The following is a 16,207-nucleotide window of genomic DNA, read 5'->3' as shown; positions in this document are numbered from 1 at the left end:
AAACCCATGTTTTATTGTCAGATAAATTCAGAAATGTAAACTATTATATAAAAGGAAAAAGTCAGCTCATATCCAAGTCAAGTTTCAAGCTTAAAGACTATCTATGTGTGTGTGTGTGTGTGTGTGTGTGAGTAATACAAACTCATTATTATAACCACTACATGTCTTCTCTTTTTAACTTAGTAAAAAGTCAAGTCATTTTTAAATGTTTAAAGGCACAGAAATGCATATTATAGATCATACTTGTTCACTATCTTCACCATTTCAGAAATTAACAATGTTAAGTATGTGTGTATCTTTCTACATGTATTTCCATGGTCATTTGAACAAGTTATATAATACTTAAAATTCACAAATGATTTTAAAGCTGCTACTTACTGCGATTTAGATTTGGGCACTGTGTTATGTATCCATTTGGCATAAAGATGATTTTCCCATCTTGGATGATCCCCTTGATAAAGAAAAGACAAGTAACAATGAAAATGACATCACCAGTTCAAATGGCCACGCAGGTCAGATTACTTTTTAGCAAAACTAGTGCATTCAAAATGAGAAGTGCCCTTTATCCACAATACACTACTTCAAATCACTGTCTTGAATCTTGAGAAGTACATTCATCCCGACAAAGCCACAATTAGCCACCACTGGTTAATGTCAAGATCACAGCACCAAGGATCCAGCAGGAAATGTTCTTAAATTATCATACCAAAAAGGCATTCCCACCATAACAATTTTCTTCAATGCTCTAATCATGCTGACACATTAAATATGGCTGATTTTATAAAATATTTTAAAGGAGGAAGAAAGGTAACAGACTAAAATGTTTATGCATTGATTCATTTAGTCAGGGAAATAAAATTAGATATTATCTTCACTCCCAAGTAAGTAGCATTGAGTCCTTGCTGCTATATCATAAGACTCAACATCTGTGAGTAAAAATTGGGTCTTCTAATATTGGAATTCAATCTGGAAGAACACCCTGAACTTAAAGTTATCAGGGGCAGCATCCCTCAGTGGAAATACTGATTGAGCATTTGGATTTTTTGAGGTTAAATTTAAGATTCTGTTTTTAGGTTTGCTATTATTTTTAGAAAGATTTTTTTTTTAGATTTGATAGAAAAGATATTACCGAACAGATGGAAGATGTGGAAGCTGGTTCAGAATACTGAGTTTAAATATAAATAAAATATCGGCTTAAGATAGTGCTGCAAGTCTTTCTGAGGGAGTAACATTTAACATTTATGTGCTCCTCTTCTAAACAACAGAAGGCAGTCAGCAAATGCTGTTTTCTCCTTTTATTATTTCAGGCTAAAATATGAATTGGAAATATTAATAAAAATACCTGTACCCCAGAACCTTTGCAGCAGAATTATATACATTAATTAACCTCTTCCTCTTTGAGGATGATGCAGTGTTGTGATTACCAGGGTAGACAGCCTCTCCATGGGGAGGAAGTCTCTGCCATGGCTCGTCAATATTATTTCATAATGTCTTGCAGGGGGTTTCCAGGGAGCAATTAATGGATTCACAATCTACATGAATCAGCCTCTCTCTGGGACAAGACTGCTCAGTTTTCCCAAGCAAATTAACTCCTAGAATATCTTTCAAGATTTGGCAATTAGAAAAATAGATGAATGAATGATCAGACGTGAGGTGACATGGGCTCAAATTCTGGATCTCACTCTAGCTTACTGGGTAAACTATAGGCCATAAATCAATCACTTTCTCTGCCTCAATTGAGGCAGAGAAAAAGTAGTAAATAGATTTTTTTAAATGTTAAAAGATCCTTCCAACATTCAAGTTCTAGATCAATTAAATAGGAATAAAAGCTGATAGTATCAAATTTTAGAGCTCTGTGGTTTCATTGGGTAATTATTCATTTCATAATACATATGCATATAAAATGAGATATAAATGCATATTTACAAATGCATACATCTAAACAAAGATAAAGGTTCCCACCAAAGAACAGACTATCACTGAAAACTGACTATCACATTAGAAAAATCAGATTTGATTATAGATGAATTTCCAGTAACCCAACTACATCCTTGTTTTATTCATGGCATAGGGTTTTCCTGGAACATGGGAAATTTCAGTGTTAAAACAAGAGACTTCCAAAAACTCAGACAGCTGTTTAACCTAGGTGAGACAGAGGTGTTAGAAACACATGTATCAATAACTGATTGGGCCCATCTATTTCCTATTCATCAGAAGATGCCACACCATTCTTATTTCTGTCATCCAAGGAAAAACAACACTCAAAATTCTGTTACATTTGTTGTGACACAAATTACTTTATCAAAAAAAACATAAAAAGCATTGTAAAAGATATGCAGAAAAGGAAGGAGGGAGGATGAACAAACACAATCATATTATTCAATACACACTATGTGAATATTCAATATACACATAGAGATGGGAGGGGGAACATGGGAAAAAGAGAAATAAGAATGACATTGTCCAAAACAAGAAATGTACTCATTATGTGACCTTACTAATTTTAGACACAGGATAAATTACAAATTTCTTCTCCATACTTTTCCTGTATTTTTCTATTTGCTCTCAGTATCCGTTGTATTCATACTGAAATAGTTTTCATCATCATTTTGAATTTTCAAAATATGTTGGACAAAAAAAATTACATGGTACATTATAAATACATTAATGGTATTAACCCCCGTTTTCACTGTATTTGATTCCGGTGCCCTGCATCTTGTATATACATCTTTCTAATTTGTGGGGGAGGGCAGGGAGGGAAATAACAAAATGCTGAAATAAGGATATGGTTTGACCATTGTAACAATGTACAAAATGTACAAGACACTATGTTGAAAACGAACTTTACAACTGGAGGGGGAGGGGAGCAGTTGGGGAGGTGGGGAGGGAAGGGATGGCAGGGGAAAAACAAAGGAGGAGGTACCTTACTCATGTAACTGTAACCCCTCTGTACAGTATTTTACAATAAAAATATATACAAAAAAATGTTGGACAAGGGCTGGGAAGGTGGCTCAGTGGTAGAGTGCTTGCCTTGCATGCATGAGGCCCTGGGTTCGATTCTTCAGCACCACATAAGCAAAAAGAAAAAAAGCCGGAAGTGGTGCTGTGGCTCAAGTGGTAGAGCGCTAGCCTTGAGCTGAAGAGCTGAGGGACAGCGCCCAGGCCCAGAGTTCAGGCCCTACGACTGGACCCCCCCCCAAAAAAAAATGTTGGACAAGGACAGTAAAGTCTGTTTGGGGTATTCTTCTGAGATGATTTTGGTATCTCCAAGGAGTATAGGTCTGGGGCCAAATCATGTATCTATTTGACCAATGAGAAGTTAGACTTTGATACTTTAAGTTTCCTCAAAAAACCCTAATCTTAAACCATATACTAGGAGTTACTAACTCCAAAACCATTGCTGGTATCCTACAAATGTCATGGGTAAGAACACATAGCTTAATAGGGCTCTAGTTACATGCACTAATAAGATACTCCTACAAAAAAAAATCTGTTTTCAAAATAAGGTTTAATTTTAATCACCTTAAATGGATACTAATCAAACACGTATAACAAATTATCTGTATTCAAATACTGTGACATTCATTGCTAACGGTTTATTAAAATAGCTTGCTAAAATTGTTCAGTGCTGAAAAGCAGAAGCATTTTTCCCCACAGGCTTATTTCCCCTGCAATCTTGTTTATACTATTAATTCCTAAACAATCCATTTTCTTAATCCATTCTCTAACCCCCAGCATGTCTGAAAAACCTCAGTAAATTTCTAAAGGGCAGAGCCCAAATTAAAAAGTTGTTACTGTTAGTGGGGACAGACAGGGGAAATGAACCTTTTTTTCCTTTTCTTTGTCCCACCTGTCGCCACTTCTGCCTCCTGTAGTCAGTGGGAAAATAAATTTATTCCAGAGAGGTTATACTTTATGCTGTACATTAATGTTTGAAGAACTAATGCCCATATTTCCATTATCCCTACATTTTTTTCATTTCATATGGGAAGAAAAAAAAAGGAGGAGGCAATAAAATAAATCAGAACATTACACCATTAGAACCTTGTTCTGGTTGGAATAGCCAAGATTAGGCAAGACTTCCTAAGAGCTTTCTGATAAGATACAAATGAAAGCTACTTTACCACCAAACAAATGCTAATTCTTTTTAATGCTCTTATTTCCCTGCAGATCTCTGTTTACATTGAAGAAAATGGTTCCATTTTTTTTTGTATGCTAAAACACTGAAACAAATTGCCTTGAAAGAGAAAGAGAAAAGGGATGGGTGGATTTCCTGCCAGGCATGTAAATATATGGATGAAGATGTGTTCTGTTTATAAAGTGGAAATGACCCCAAGCTCTGGCAACAGGCTAGCAAAAAGTAAGACTTGGGAAACTCAGGAGGAGGGTTTTCAAAGCACATCCAATCATTTCTTTCTGCCCTGAAGATAGTTAATAAAATATTCCAGCTTGCATGAAGCTAAGAAAGACACTTGTCGACTTCCATTATGATCAATAAAAACCGTCAGCTTATTAGCATATTGTTAGTTGCCTTGCTGTTTCCAAAGCCATAATGCACAGAAATATTAATCTACAATTGTATACAATTTCCCAGTTCTGTGACTTTGACTTTCTGCATGACAGAAAAGAATAAGAATTAAACATGGGAGGAATTCAATCTAGCTTTTTCTATGTGTCTATAAACATATGTATACCATCTGTAGAATTATGGGAAGCAGCTGAAGTTAAAAATAAATAAATAAAACAAAAAAAACCAACAGCTGTGGTATTTAAAAAATTGTAATCAATTTCACTTCTCATTGACAGCTCGGCTATTAAAGGAGACAACAAGGTCCAGGTAAGCTAAAGGTTAGACCCTAATCCATCAGAGAAACACAGACACAGAGACACAGAGAACCAATCTTCACTTGTACGAAAGGCTTAGGATGGGAATTCTCCATCAGACTTCAGTTCTTCAAAAACTGTCAGAACACTCAATCTGTGAAACATCCCACAACTCACTGTGCTTCACCTATTATTTTTCATGTTCATTATGTTTTTTATATTCTTGAAAGTTTAACAGCATCATCAGCTTAGAATATATCAAAAGGAAATTGAGTGGCTAGTCTCCCATCTTGATCATGAAAACCTTGGACAATTGGGAGATTTAGATAAGCCTATCACTACTGGCCAGCTATTTTCTCAAAACATGTTGTTGTGAAGAAGCCTCTGCTCTGTGTCTCACACAGGAATTATCTAATGTTAGAGGCCATGTGCCCGGGCACCAAGCAATTGAACCCATCCAGTGCTCTTTAGAAGCAAGTTTCCACCAGGGCCCAGAAATTAGATTTGACAAGTGAGGAGCTCTTGATTTTACTTTGCCTTTAAAGCACCATATTAATATTTTAAGACAGAGAATAACATTACTTTAAACTGAAAACATATAAACATTCTTAGTTCTGAAGCGATAAAGCTGGTGTGGTTTCTTGGACCCCAGCAGGAGCATCGATAAGATAAATATGGAATGCTTGCCTCTCACATGAGAAGCAGCTACTTCATTTTAAGGAGGATTTTGCAACAACCAACACCTGGTAACTTCAATAATGACAACCTGACATAGTTCCCCTACCCAGCCATCTCCCCTCTCTAAAGTAGAGCCAGAAACACTGTCTGGCCTCTAGGTTTCTAAGGAGGAAATAAGTTTTTAATACAAATTAGAGGGACTTACCTCTCCCTGGGATGTGTTAGAGCACTGCTAAGCACTGTTAACCTACTATTAAGGTTAATGATAAACCTTTATTGTAAGTTCCCCTTTGGATGTTTATTTTTCACTATAAATAAGCTGTTAGAGATCAGCATAATCTGACTGCCATTAGACCCCTCTCTTGTAACCCTGGAGGCCTTGAGTGAAAGCCTATCAGCCAAGCAGCTATCCAGTGTACCCTCATGCCAGTACTGGCTGCTTTGGGCACTCCACAGATGCCTTGGATATGGTAAACACAGCTACTTGCTGTCAAATGGAGTTCTTGTTCCAGAACACAATTGTTTCAAAAAGCTTGCACTCAGTGCTTTGCTGTCACAAACTCTAGATAACCCTTATGACCATTTCCACCCCAGGAAATGTGAAGGCCTGTGACTGCTGAAAACAGCGTTCCTAATTTGAGTGAGGGACTACTGTGATTGGAGCAACTGCAGTCCTCATTTGCATGAAAAGCTGTGCCATGACTGGTGCAAATTCTCTGACTTCACCTCTTTTTTGAGTATATAAGCAGGCTCTTGGGCTCACTTTGTTTTGCATGCAAGTCCCAGTATTGCAACATTAGGCTATAGTGAGTATTTTTGTTTGTTTGTTTGTTCATTCATGCTCACTTTTGATCTTTATCACTGGTAGAGCTGCCTGAACTGGTAACACAGAGAATGGCAGAGCTACAGCAGCAGATGATAGCAGAGGCAGCCCCCCCGCACCTCCTCCCAAAAACAGTAGCCTGGACAGAAACAATGGAGAAAAGAGACAACAGAGGAAAAAATAAAAACTGGGAAGAACTGAAGGTGAGAAACAAGGGCCCTAGTCACTGAAGTTTTTCCAGAGGGCTGCCAACTCAGATACCCTAGGCTTGACCACTGTCACATTTACCACCATAGGTCTGTACAAGAGCTATAACACTGGATGGCTAAAAGACACTTCTTACTGCTTGCTGCCCTTAGCTGCAGCAGCCCCTAGCTTCAGGATACCAAAAATTACAATAGCTGCTAACTGGTACTTAACCCCAGAGCAATAAGCCTCCTCCATTCTGAGTGTCTAGAGCCATACTTTCCTGGCTTCTAAAGCCTGGAAGAATCATCCCCTAGATGACAGGACTTGAAGCTATGGAGTAGTCGTCCAGTCCAGACGATATACATAGACATTAAATACTCAACAACAGAGGACTCGTAGCACTAAAAGACCTTCTCCTCGCCTGTCTATGATTCCTATCTAAATAGAGTCAAAGGACCCTAGCCAGCTGACTGGTAATATACTGCAATCTTCTCCAGGCACAAAATCTAAAGAACCAATCAATAAGGTTACTCCTTCTAGGAAGCAAGGAGAACCATTTTGTTCCCCAGGACAATGGTCAATGTGTAGCTACCATTCTTTTTTTGGTGGCTCACAGTGGCATAACTTATTTTGGAGGGAGGGGGTGGTAAATCCAGAAAAAAATAATAATAGGTATCATGTCTTCCAGGAAATATGGTATCAGTAAGTGAACAGTTCCCCAAAGCAATACAGTGATATCTGTAATAGCACATGATAAACACTTACTAAAGATTTGTTACAAAGACTATGAAGCAAATGTGTGTGTGCGCTTCCACTTAGTTCCCATCTTCATCACTGTGGACTATGTCAGGTTGGCAAGTCTCTTAGTGTTTTTGAATCTCATTGGCAGACCTATACAATTAGAATGATACTTAATATAGCTCATTAGGTTTCTCTGAAAGAGAAATATGATCAATTTAGCTAATATATCTAGTACCAGACAAAATCTGGAACATAACACACTTCTGAAGCAAAGTGATTGTCAAACTCTGAAAACCCATTGAGTATTCTGTCTTTATCATGTATGGATGCTCTTCTGCATGACATTGTTTATATCCACAGAGAATGAGGAATTTGGAGTTGGAATAGATGATAGGACTTTTCCCTCTGATAGTCACATCATATCTTCCCAACCAAAACAGAAGTCCCCCAAAGGCAGAAAAAGAGCAAATATATAAGAAAAAAAGGGATGGAATGTGTGTTGTTAGCTTTCCTATATGCTAGCTGATTTTGGTATATATTCTTATCTTGTATGCTAGCTGCCTCATATATATACCGATTTATATATGTTTATGTATACATATATGTATGTATATGTGTATATATATACACAATCTGCATTGTCTCCATGAGAGATAGCTTTACCAATTTACAAATAACTCATTCAGACTTTGTACCTGCATTCGTGTGAAGAATATAGAAGGTCCTCAACTTTTGACAGTTACCTTATGATACTGAAACTTATGAATTTTTTTCAACTTTAGAATGGTGCAAAGGCAAGGCAGGGTCAGTAGAAACTATACTTCCAGTTTTTAATTTTAATTTTTCCCCAGGCTATCAATATGTAGTACAACAGTGTGTGAATGTTCTCAGAACCAAAGTGGACTCTCATGTCAAAGTCTAATGAAATGCAGTCAAAAGACCAGGGATGGAAGTCTTTATGCATATTTTACTGAACTATCATGAAAGACCCTGCTGAAAGTATAACCTTCTACAACATCTATCACCTATCATCTTGAACAAAAAAGGTGTATTTCTTTTTCTTTTCATTGTGAAATCTCATCATCTATTTGAGTAATGATTCACAATGTAGAGTGTATACCTGACAAACAGAAATAGGATAATCACAATTATTTGACCTTTTCTTCCTGGTCTTTTTGCTCCTATTCTTTTTTTTTCTCCAAATATTTCTTTATTGAGATTAAGTGACTACATAAATCTCACAATACTGTGGCATAGTTATACTTGGCTAAAGTCACAGTTTTTAACCTTCACAATGATAATCATTGTATTTCTTTAAGGATATTTACCCAGAAACTATCTGAATAAAATCTTTACTATAGAAAGCTGGTTATTCTGACAATCACTTTAAATTGACAATAATTATTTATGATCTGTGGCAGCAGCAGTGAACCACAACTCCCAGTCACACACATGGCCAGAGGGGAAACGAGTTATATTCCTCCCAATGCTGTGCTGCTAAGCTCTTTGATAGGTGAGGTTCACTAAATGCATTATCAGCTTAAGATATTCTCAACTTCACTGGTTTGTTGAGACATAATGCTGGTAGGAGAGCATTTCCATACTGTCTGCCAATTCTGTAGCTAGAACTATATTCTGAGCACTTGCTGAAAAACATAGAGGCCATCTGACCCTGGTAAAGCATACAATCTTAAAAATAAACCAACTATAATGCAAATGCCCGCATAAATTGTACCCAAGATCCTGTACATATTGCAGAGTCCCTTATGCAAATATATCAAAACTTGAAGGTGACGGCAGAGAAGTAAATCCCTTACTCCTGAGAGCCTTACAAATTGAAGCCCCCTGTGGAATTTCACAGTTGCTCATGAAGCCAGCCCTGCTTGTACTTCAGACTAGTGATTGTGGTGCAAAACATGGAGATGATTCCATCAGAAGGTATGTGATGGAACAATTGCAAACTGAATGTATCCACAGACTTAGAACCGACTTATAGAACCTTATATCAAGAGAAGAGTCTATTTCTGAACCTATGAATGTGTACTTGTGACTTGCTTTGACAAATAGAATATGGAGGAAGTGAAGAGTGCCAGTTCTAAGCCCTTGATTCTAACATCTCAAGAAACTTGCGAGCATCTGTGCCCACTCTCCTGAGTTATTGCCAAGACTTAAGGTAATAAATACCCTCCCAAACACACACACACACACACACACACACACACACACACACACACTACCTGCTAGATACTAGAAAGGATCTGTGAAGATAAGGTAGTGGAGGAAGATTTAATTTAGTACAAGACCAAAGAGATTAAGACAATGAAAGAAAGAGGGAGGGAAGGAGAGATCAAGGGAGGAAGGGAGGGAGAGAGAGAAGGAACGAAAGCTAGGAGACACAAATAAGTAATAATGATTCTGAGCAGAGGCATGTAAAAATGTCCTGATAATGGTCAGGGGATAAAAAAGAAAAGCAGTAGGTCTATGGTGCAGTGGACAGAAGAGAAAACAGTAGAGATAAAGGTGCAGAGGAAAGTAAAGGGAAAAATCTCATACCGATCTGAATGTAATGATAATTCACTGAAAACAATTTAAGCATGAGTATAATTTCATTAGCTTCAAACATATGCTAATGGCTAGTGTGAAGTTCAACAGCTATGAGCAGGTAAATCCAGAAATCAAATGCAGACCATATCACTTGAACCCAAGCTCATTTCCCTCTCCCTGTATTTACATGTCCATTTAAAGTAGTTAAGGATGTTCCAGTATTGGCAGTATAGGCATTGATTGCAGTAGTTGGGTACCATCTCAGGCCTATTAAATAAGATGTTGAAATAAGGTCCATCTCCTTCATTCTTTTTTTCTTTTGTTGGTAGTGATAAAATATATTTATTAAAAAATTGTCATTTTAAGTGGCATTAATTACAATCACAATGCCACTATTACCACTTAATATTAACAAATTTTTTTCATTGCCCCAAACAATGATATATAATCCCATCACCTTCTGTTCTTGGTGCCTACAAACCTTAATCTACTTGAATAAATTTCACAATTCTTGATATTGCATGTAGGTAGTAGAATGGTACAACATTTGTCTTTGGGGGGTCGGCATTTTTCACATGGTGTGCGCTCAAAGTTTGTCCATGCTACAGTGTGATTTGGAACTTTCTATGACTTACAGCCTATTAAATGGATTTATATACTACATTTTTAAATCCATCCCTGCATGGATGAATATTTGAGCTGTTCCTTTTTTGGAATATTGTGAATAGTGCTAACATGAGTGTTAGCATACAAATGTTGGTTTGAGTTTCTGCTTTCAAACCTTTCAAAAATGTAAGAGGGTCTAGATTCCTGTATAATTTATCATATCACAGAGAACATGTACCATTTGTCTCTCTGAGACTGGCTTACCTCACACACAGTGAGACCAAAAGAGTATATCCATAGGAAAGAAACACAACAGTTCAATGCCTCTTCATATTTATATAAAATAGTATGTTGAAATGATCTCCAAGATGCAGAAACAAGATACCTCTCTTTTTCAATTTTTATTTTTTGATGATTCTTTCCTGTTTTATGTATGGTGTATTCAAGTATATATTTTTGGGAAAGTCAGGGGAGGGTACAGACTTCCAGGGAAAAGGGGTGAAAAAGTGTAACCATGGAGCTCACTGGACACTGATGAAACTGAACTATAGAACTCATGGGCGAAGACGGGAGGAAGAGACTGGGAGAAAGTGGGGAAACAGATGACACTGTACTAAAGGAAATGAACTCATTACCTGACTTGTGTAATTGTAATCTTTCTGTACATCACCTTTATAATAACAACAAAGTAAATTAACTTTAAAAAAAAATCTAAGAGAGGAACTGCTAGTTCACATGGGAACTCTGTCCTTAAAGTTTTGAGGAAGCAACAAACAATTTTCACAGCAACTAACCTATTTTACATTCACACCAACAAAAAAGGTTATATATTTTCCATAGCCCTCCCAACACTTATTTTCTACTTTAAAAAATGTATAATGTTCAGGTGTGGTGGCTCATACCTGTAATTATAGCCACTCAGGAGGGTGAGATCTGAGGACTATTATCCAAAGCCAGCTCAGGCAGAAGAGTTTGTAAGACTCTTATCTCCAGTTAACCAGCACAAAGCAAAAGTGGAGCTGTAGCTCAGGTAGTAGAGCATGAGTCTTGAGCAAAATAAGCCAAATGAGAGCACTGGTCCTGAATTCAAGCCCCCTTCTTGGTGTGTGTGTGTGTGTGTGTGTGTGTGTGTGTGTGTGTGTGTGTGTGTAATGATGTAACATTGTCATTTTGATTTACATTTTCCTGATGATTAAGGATGTTGGGTATCATGTCATGTGCTTATTTGCCATTAGTGAATTAATGACATTTAGAGAAATGTCAACTCATGTTATTTGTCTATTTTTTAAGTGAGTTATTTGTCTTTCTGTTGTTGTTTTATAAGCACATTTTGCACATCGTGGGTAATAGATTTTTATTAGATTTGTAATTTGAAAATACTTTCCCTCATTCTATGGGATTTTGTTTCATATCCTTGATAATGTCTTTGCATACACAAAATGTTTTTTGTATTTTTGACATTTAACAGAGGAGTTTATGATTACAATCCACCTTAATCAATGTCACCCCTTCCAACATTCTCACCCATCCCTCCTTTATCTACAACAGCCCTCACTCTTCTTAATTTTGTAGTATGCACATTGAATGCATGACTGTATCCTCCTCATCTTCTCTTCACTCATCTACCCCTCTCCTCTTGACCCCACTTCCTGGTTACTAGCTTGTGAATTTTGGCTGTCTTTCTAAGGAATTACACTGAGTTCTCCTCTGATTCTACCATATTTCAGTTAATACATTTGTACATATTTGCATACCACTCAATGTATTTTCTTTTACATTTATGAGCTAAATCAAGCTTCTCTATATAAGAGAAAACATGTATCCTTTGTCTCTCTAGACCTGACTTAATTCACTTAACAATTTTTCCAGCTATTTCCATTTCTTTACAAATGATGCAAAATTCCTATGCATATATCTACCACATTTTCTTAATCCATTCATCCACTGAGAAGTGTCTGGGCTGTTTCTGTAATGTGGCTATGGTGAATAGCACTGTAATAAACATATCTGTGCTCATTGCTTTACTATATCGTGGTTTGCAATCTTTTGGATAGATGTCCAGGAGTGGAATTGCTGGATCACATGGTAGTTTTTTTATTTTAAGTCAAGCACCAGTGGCTCAAACCTATAATCCTAGCTGAGATTTAAAGATTGTGGTTTGAAGTACACCTGAGCAGAAAAGTCCATGAGTCTCTGATCTCCAATTAACCACCAGACTCAAAACCAGAAATGGAGATATGGCTCACATAGTAGAACATCAGTTTTCAGTAAAAAAAAATCTAAGAGATGGTGCCTAGTCTCTGAGTTCAAGTCCCAATACTGGTATGCACATGTGCACATGCACGTGTGTGTACACACACAAACACACACACAGAGGTTTTAATTTTGGTGACTTCAAAGGTATATTTTTATTTTGTGGTCACATTGGTCATATCTAAGAATTCACTGTGAAACAAAATATTATGGAGACTTAGCCTTACATTTTCTCCTAACAGTTTTATAGCTTTAGCTCTTATATTTAATAATTGATCCATTTTAAGTTAGTTTTTATAGATGATGTAAACTATGGATCTTAACACCATTCTTTTGCATATGGAAATCCAGTCCCATGTGTTGAAGAGCCTATCTTTTTTCCCCACTAAGTGGTCTTGACATTGTTATCAAAATTTAACTGGCCATGCATGAAATGTATGAGTACATTTCTGGACTCTCAATTTTATCCCATTGGGATATACTTCCATCCTCATACAGGAGCAGATTGTATTGGTCATGACAGCTTTGTGGCAAGTTTTGAAACTGTGAGTCCTCTACGTCAGTTCTTCTTTTTCAAGATTGCTTTGACTACTCAGGGTTCCCCATAGTTCTATAGGAATTTCATGACAAGCATTTATTTACCTTTATGTAGGAAAAGATGCTAGAATTTTGACGGAGCTTTCATTTACTTTATTGATTGCTTTGGGTGGTACTGATATTCTAACAATATTAATCTCCTAATTCATGAACAGAGATGTCAGTTTAGTTAGGTGTTATTTAATTTTTTAACAGAATTTTATCGTTTAAAAAAATCCAAGCCTTGTATTTCCTTGGTTAAACTCATTACTGTGTATTATATTCACTCAGTTACTCCCATGAGTGGAATTTTCTCTTAATTTCCTTTTCAATTTATTTACTGATGGCTTATAGAATCATAATTGATTTTTGTGTGTTGATCATGTAAACTGTTACTTTGTTAATAAATTCATTTATTGCTCTAGTAGCTTTCTTATAGGTCCTTTGGAATCTTCTATATATAGAATCATGCCTAGAAATTGAGGTAGTTTTACCTATCCCTTTCCTATTTTAATTAATTTTATTTCTTACACTTGTCCAACTGCACTACCTAGAAATAGTGTTGAATACCAGTGATATCATCCTTGTCTTGTTTCTGATCTTAAAAGGAAAGCTCTCAGTCTTTCACTGTTATGCAGGATGATGACTATGGGGTTTTTCATTTACACCTTTTATTGTCTCAAAGAACTTCCCTTTCACTGTTTGCGTTCTATTTTCTGAGAGAGACAGAATACAACCAACTCTCAATTGCTTTCTCTTGCTGAGTTTAGCATTGATACTGTTAAGAATATTAATAATAGATCATTATTATAAGCACTTATTTTAATTGTTAATTTTCCTATAAATAAGCTATGTTGTTGGAGGGCTGGGCCAGTTTGACTGGTTCATTGACAGTTGACAGACCTTTCCCTTATGCCCACTTGCCTTGGGCAGAGAGCTGTCAACTGAGCAGATCCACTTTTGGCAACCAGCTGGATGTCATTATAACAACCCAGCTGCTTAAACTCCATGGATACCTTGAGGAAAGTACACTCCAGCTGCAAGGAACGCTGAAACTGAAACCGTGAGTCCTGCTCCAGAGGCCCTGTCCAGCATAACTGCATGAGGTAACTTACATCCACTTTAGTCATCACAAGCTTTGGTGAACTGGAGAGTAAGCTCTCCCTAATACAGTGCACTCTATAGTCATTAGCAGGACAGGGGAGAGAAAAGTCCCACGGGAAGGGAAAAAAACAAAATGCTTAAATAGTGATACAGGTTGACCCATTGTAACAATGAGATATACAAGACACTGTTGAACAACGAACTTTACAATTTAGGCTGGGGGTAGGGAGAGTATAATTTTGGAAGTGGGAGGGAAGGGATGGTAGGGGAAAAACAAAGGAGGAGGCAACAATGCTTGATAAGAAATGTATTCATTACCTAGATCATGTAACTGTAACCCCTCTGTACAGTATTTTCACAATAAAAAACGTATTTAAAAAAAGCCTACAACTGGTCTTCATGCAAGGCTCGTGATTCATCCTATTGTAAGCTTCTAATTGGTGGAAGTGGAAGCTGGGTTATGGTTGATATAAATTGCAATCCTACGTTTGCATGCTGTCTTCACTTTCTGAGTCAGCCTGGACATACCCTCCAGTGCTGCCCTCATGTTAGAACATTAGGCCCAAAAGGCTCTTCTCAAGTGTTCTTTTTTTGTCTACCTGTAATCATTTTTGTTTGGTTGTTTATTTTTTTGTTTTATGTTGTTGTTGTTTTATGCTGGTCCTGGGCCTTGAACTGGGCCTAGGCACTGTCCGTAAGCAACTTTTGCTCAAGGCTAGTACTCTACCACTTGAGCCACAGCACTACTTCCAGCTTTTTCTGTGATGATCTGGAGTTAAGAATCATGGTTTAAAGCCAGCCTGAGCAGGAAAGTCCATGAGACTCTTATCTCCAATTAACCACCAGAAAATTGACTCAAGTGGTAGAGTGTTCGCCTTAAGCTGAAGAGCTCAGGGACAATGCCCAGGCCCAGAGTTCAAGCCCCACAACTAACCAAAAAAAGTCTCTGTACTTTCCTGCCTATGCTGGCTTTGAACCACGATCCTCAGATCTCAGCCTCTTGAGTAGCTAGGATAACAAGCATGAGCCACCCACACCTGGCTTACTTGTGATCTTTGACATAGTTATAATGGGCTAAGAAATGACATGAAGAGGAGACCATGGCAGTGGCGGTGATGGGATGACAGCAACAGCAGTAATGGCTGAATCTTTGCTGGAGAGATCCAGCCAATGGTAGCCAAAACTACAGGAGGTATGAAGGAAGGGTAAGTATGTATTAAGAGATGAGAAAGAGTGAAGAAAAAGAATCTGCGAAAGATGAGAGGCTGCCCAGAGCCAAAGAGCTGCCCTTGGTTTGGCCAGGCTCTGTTGGCTCACACCTATAATTCTGGCTGCTCGGGAAGCTGAGATCTGAGGATCACAATTCAAAGCTATCCCCAGAAGTAAAGGCCAAGAGAGTCTTTCTCTCCAATTAACCACCAGAAAACCAGAAGTGATGTTATGACTCAAAGTGGTAGAGGTCTAGCCTTGAGCAAAAGAACTCAGGGATAGCCTCCAGGACTCAAGTTCAAGCCCCAAAGCAGAAAAAAAAAAAAGTTAGCCTCAGTTAAAGGCAAAGGGTACTGAAGAGTGCTGACACCCATGGCTCAGGGGCTGTATACACACTAGCTGGTAATGATGATTGCTAGCATAAGCTGCTGCTAAAAGTCAAGGATTACAATAGCTACCAAAGGGTAGGCCACTGGAAATCAGAGCTGAGAGCCTCTGTCCTGAATACCTACAGCTATGTCTCTGGCTTCTAAAGCTTATAGCTAAACTTCAGGGTTTTAGACCCTAGAGCTGCTTCTGAATCAGATAGTCAATCCCATGGGTCCGTGTGTTTTTCTTCCTTTTTCTCTCCCTCCCTCCCTCCCACCCTCCCTCCCTCCC

General features: G+C 37.7%; 1 protein-coding gene across 2 annotated transcripts in view; it reads right to left on the bottom strand.

The window, feature by feature from the left end:
- Nell1 (neural EGFL like 1) overlaps positions 1-16,207 on the bottom strand; it is an 822,774-nt gene that overhangs the window by 621,193 nt on the left and 185,374 nt on the right. For both annotated transcript variants that reach the window (XM_013019667.1, XM_013019668.1), the window contains exon 5: positions 379-451. In XM_013019667.1, coding sequence (XP_012875121.1) covers positions 379-451 — 73 coding nt within the window. The remainder of the gene's footprint in view (positions 1-378; positions 452-16,207) is intronic.

Source organism: Dipodomys ordii, unplaced genomic scaffold (genome assembly GCF_000151885.1).
Source record: "Dipodomys ordii isolate 6190 unplaced genomic scaffold, Dord_2.0 Scaffold46, whole genome shotgun sequence".
Taxonomy (NCBI): Eukaryota; Metazoa; Chordata; class Mammalia; order Rodentia; family Heteromyidae; genus Dipodomys; species Dipodomys ordii.
The sequence above is the reverse complement of the archived record's forward strand: the minus strand, read 5'-3'. Positions and strand labels throughout refer to the sequence as shown.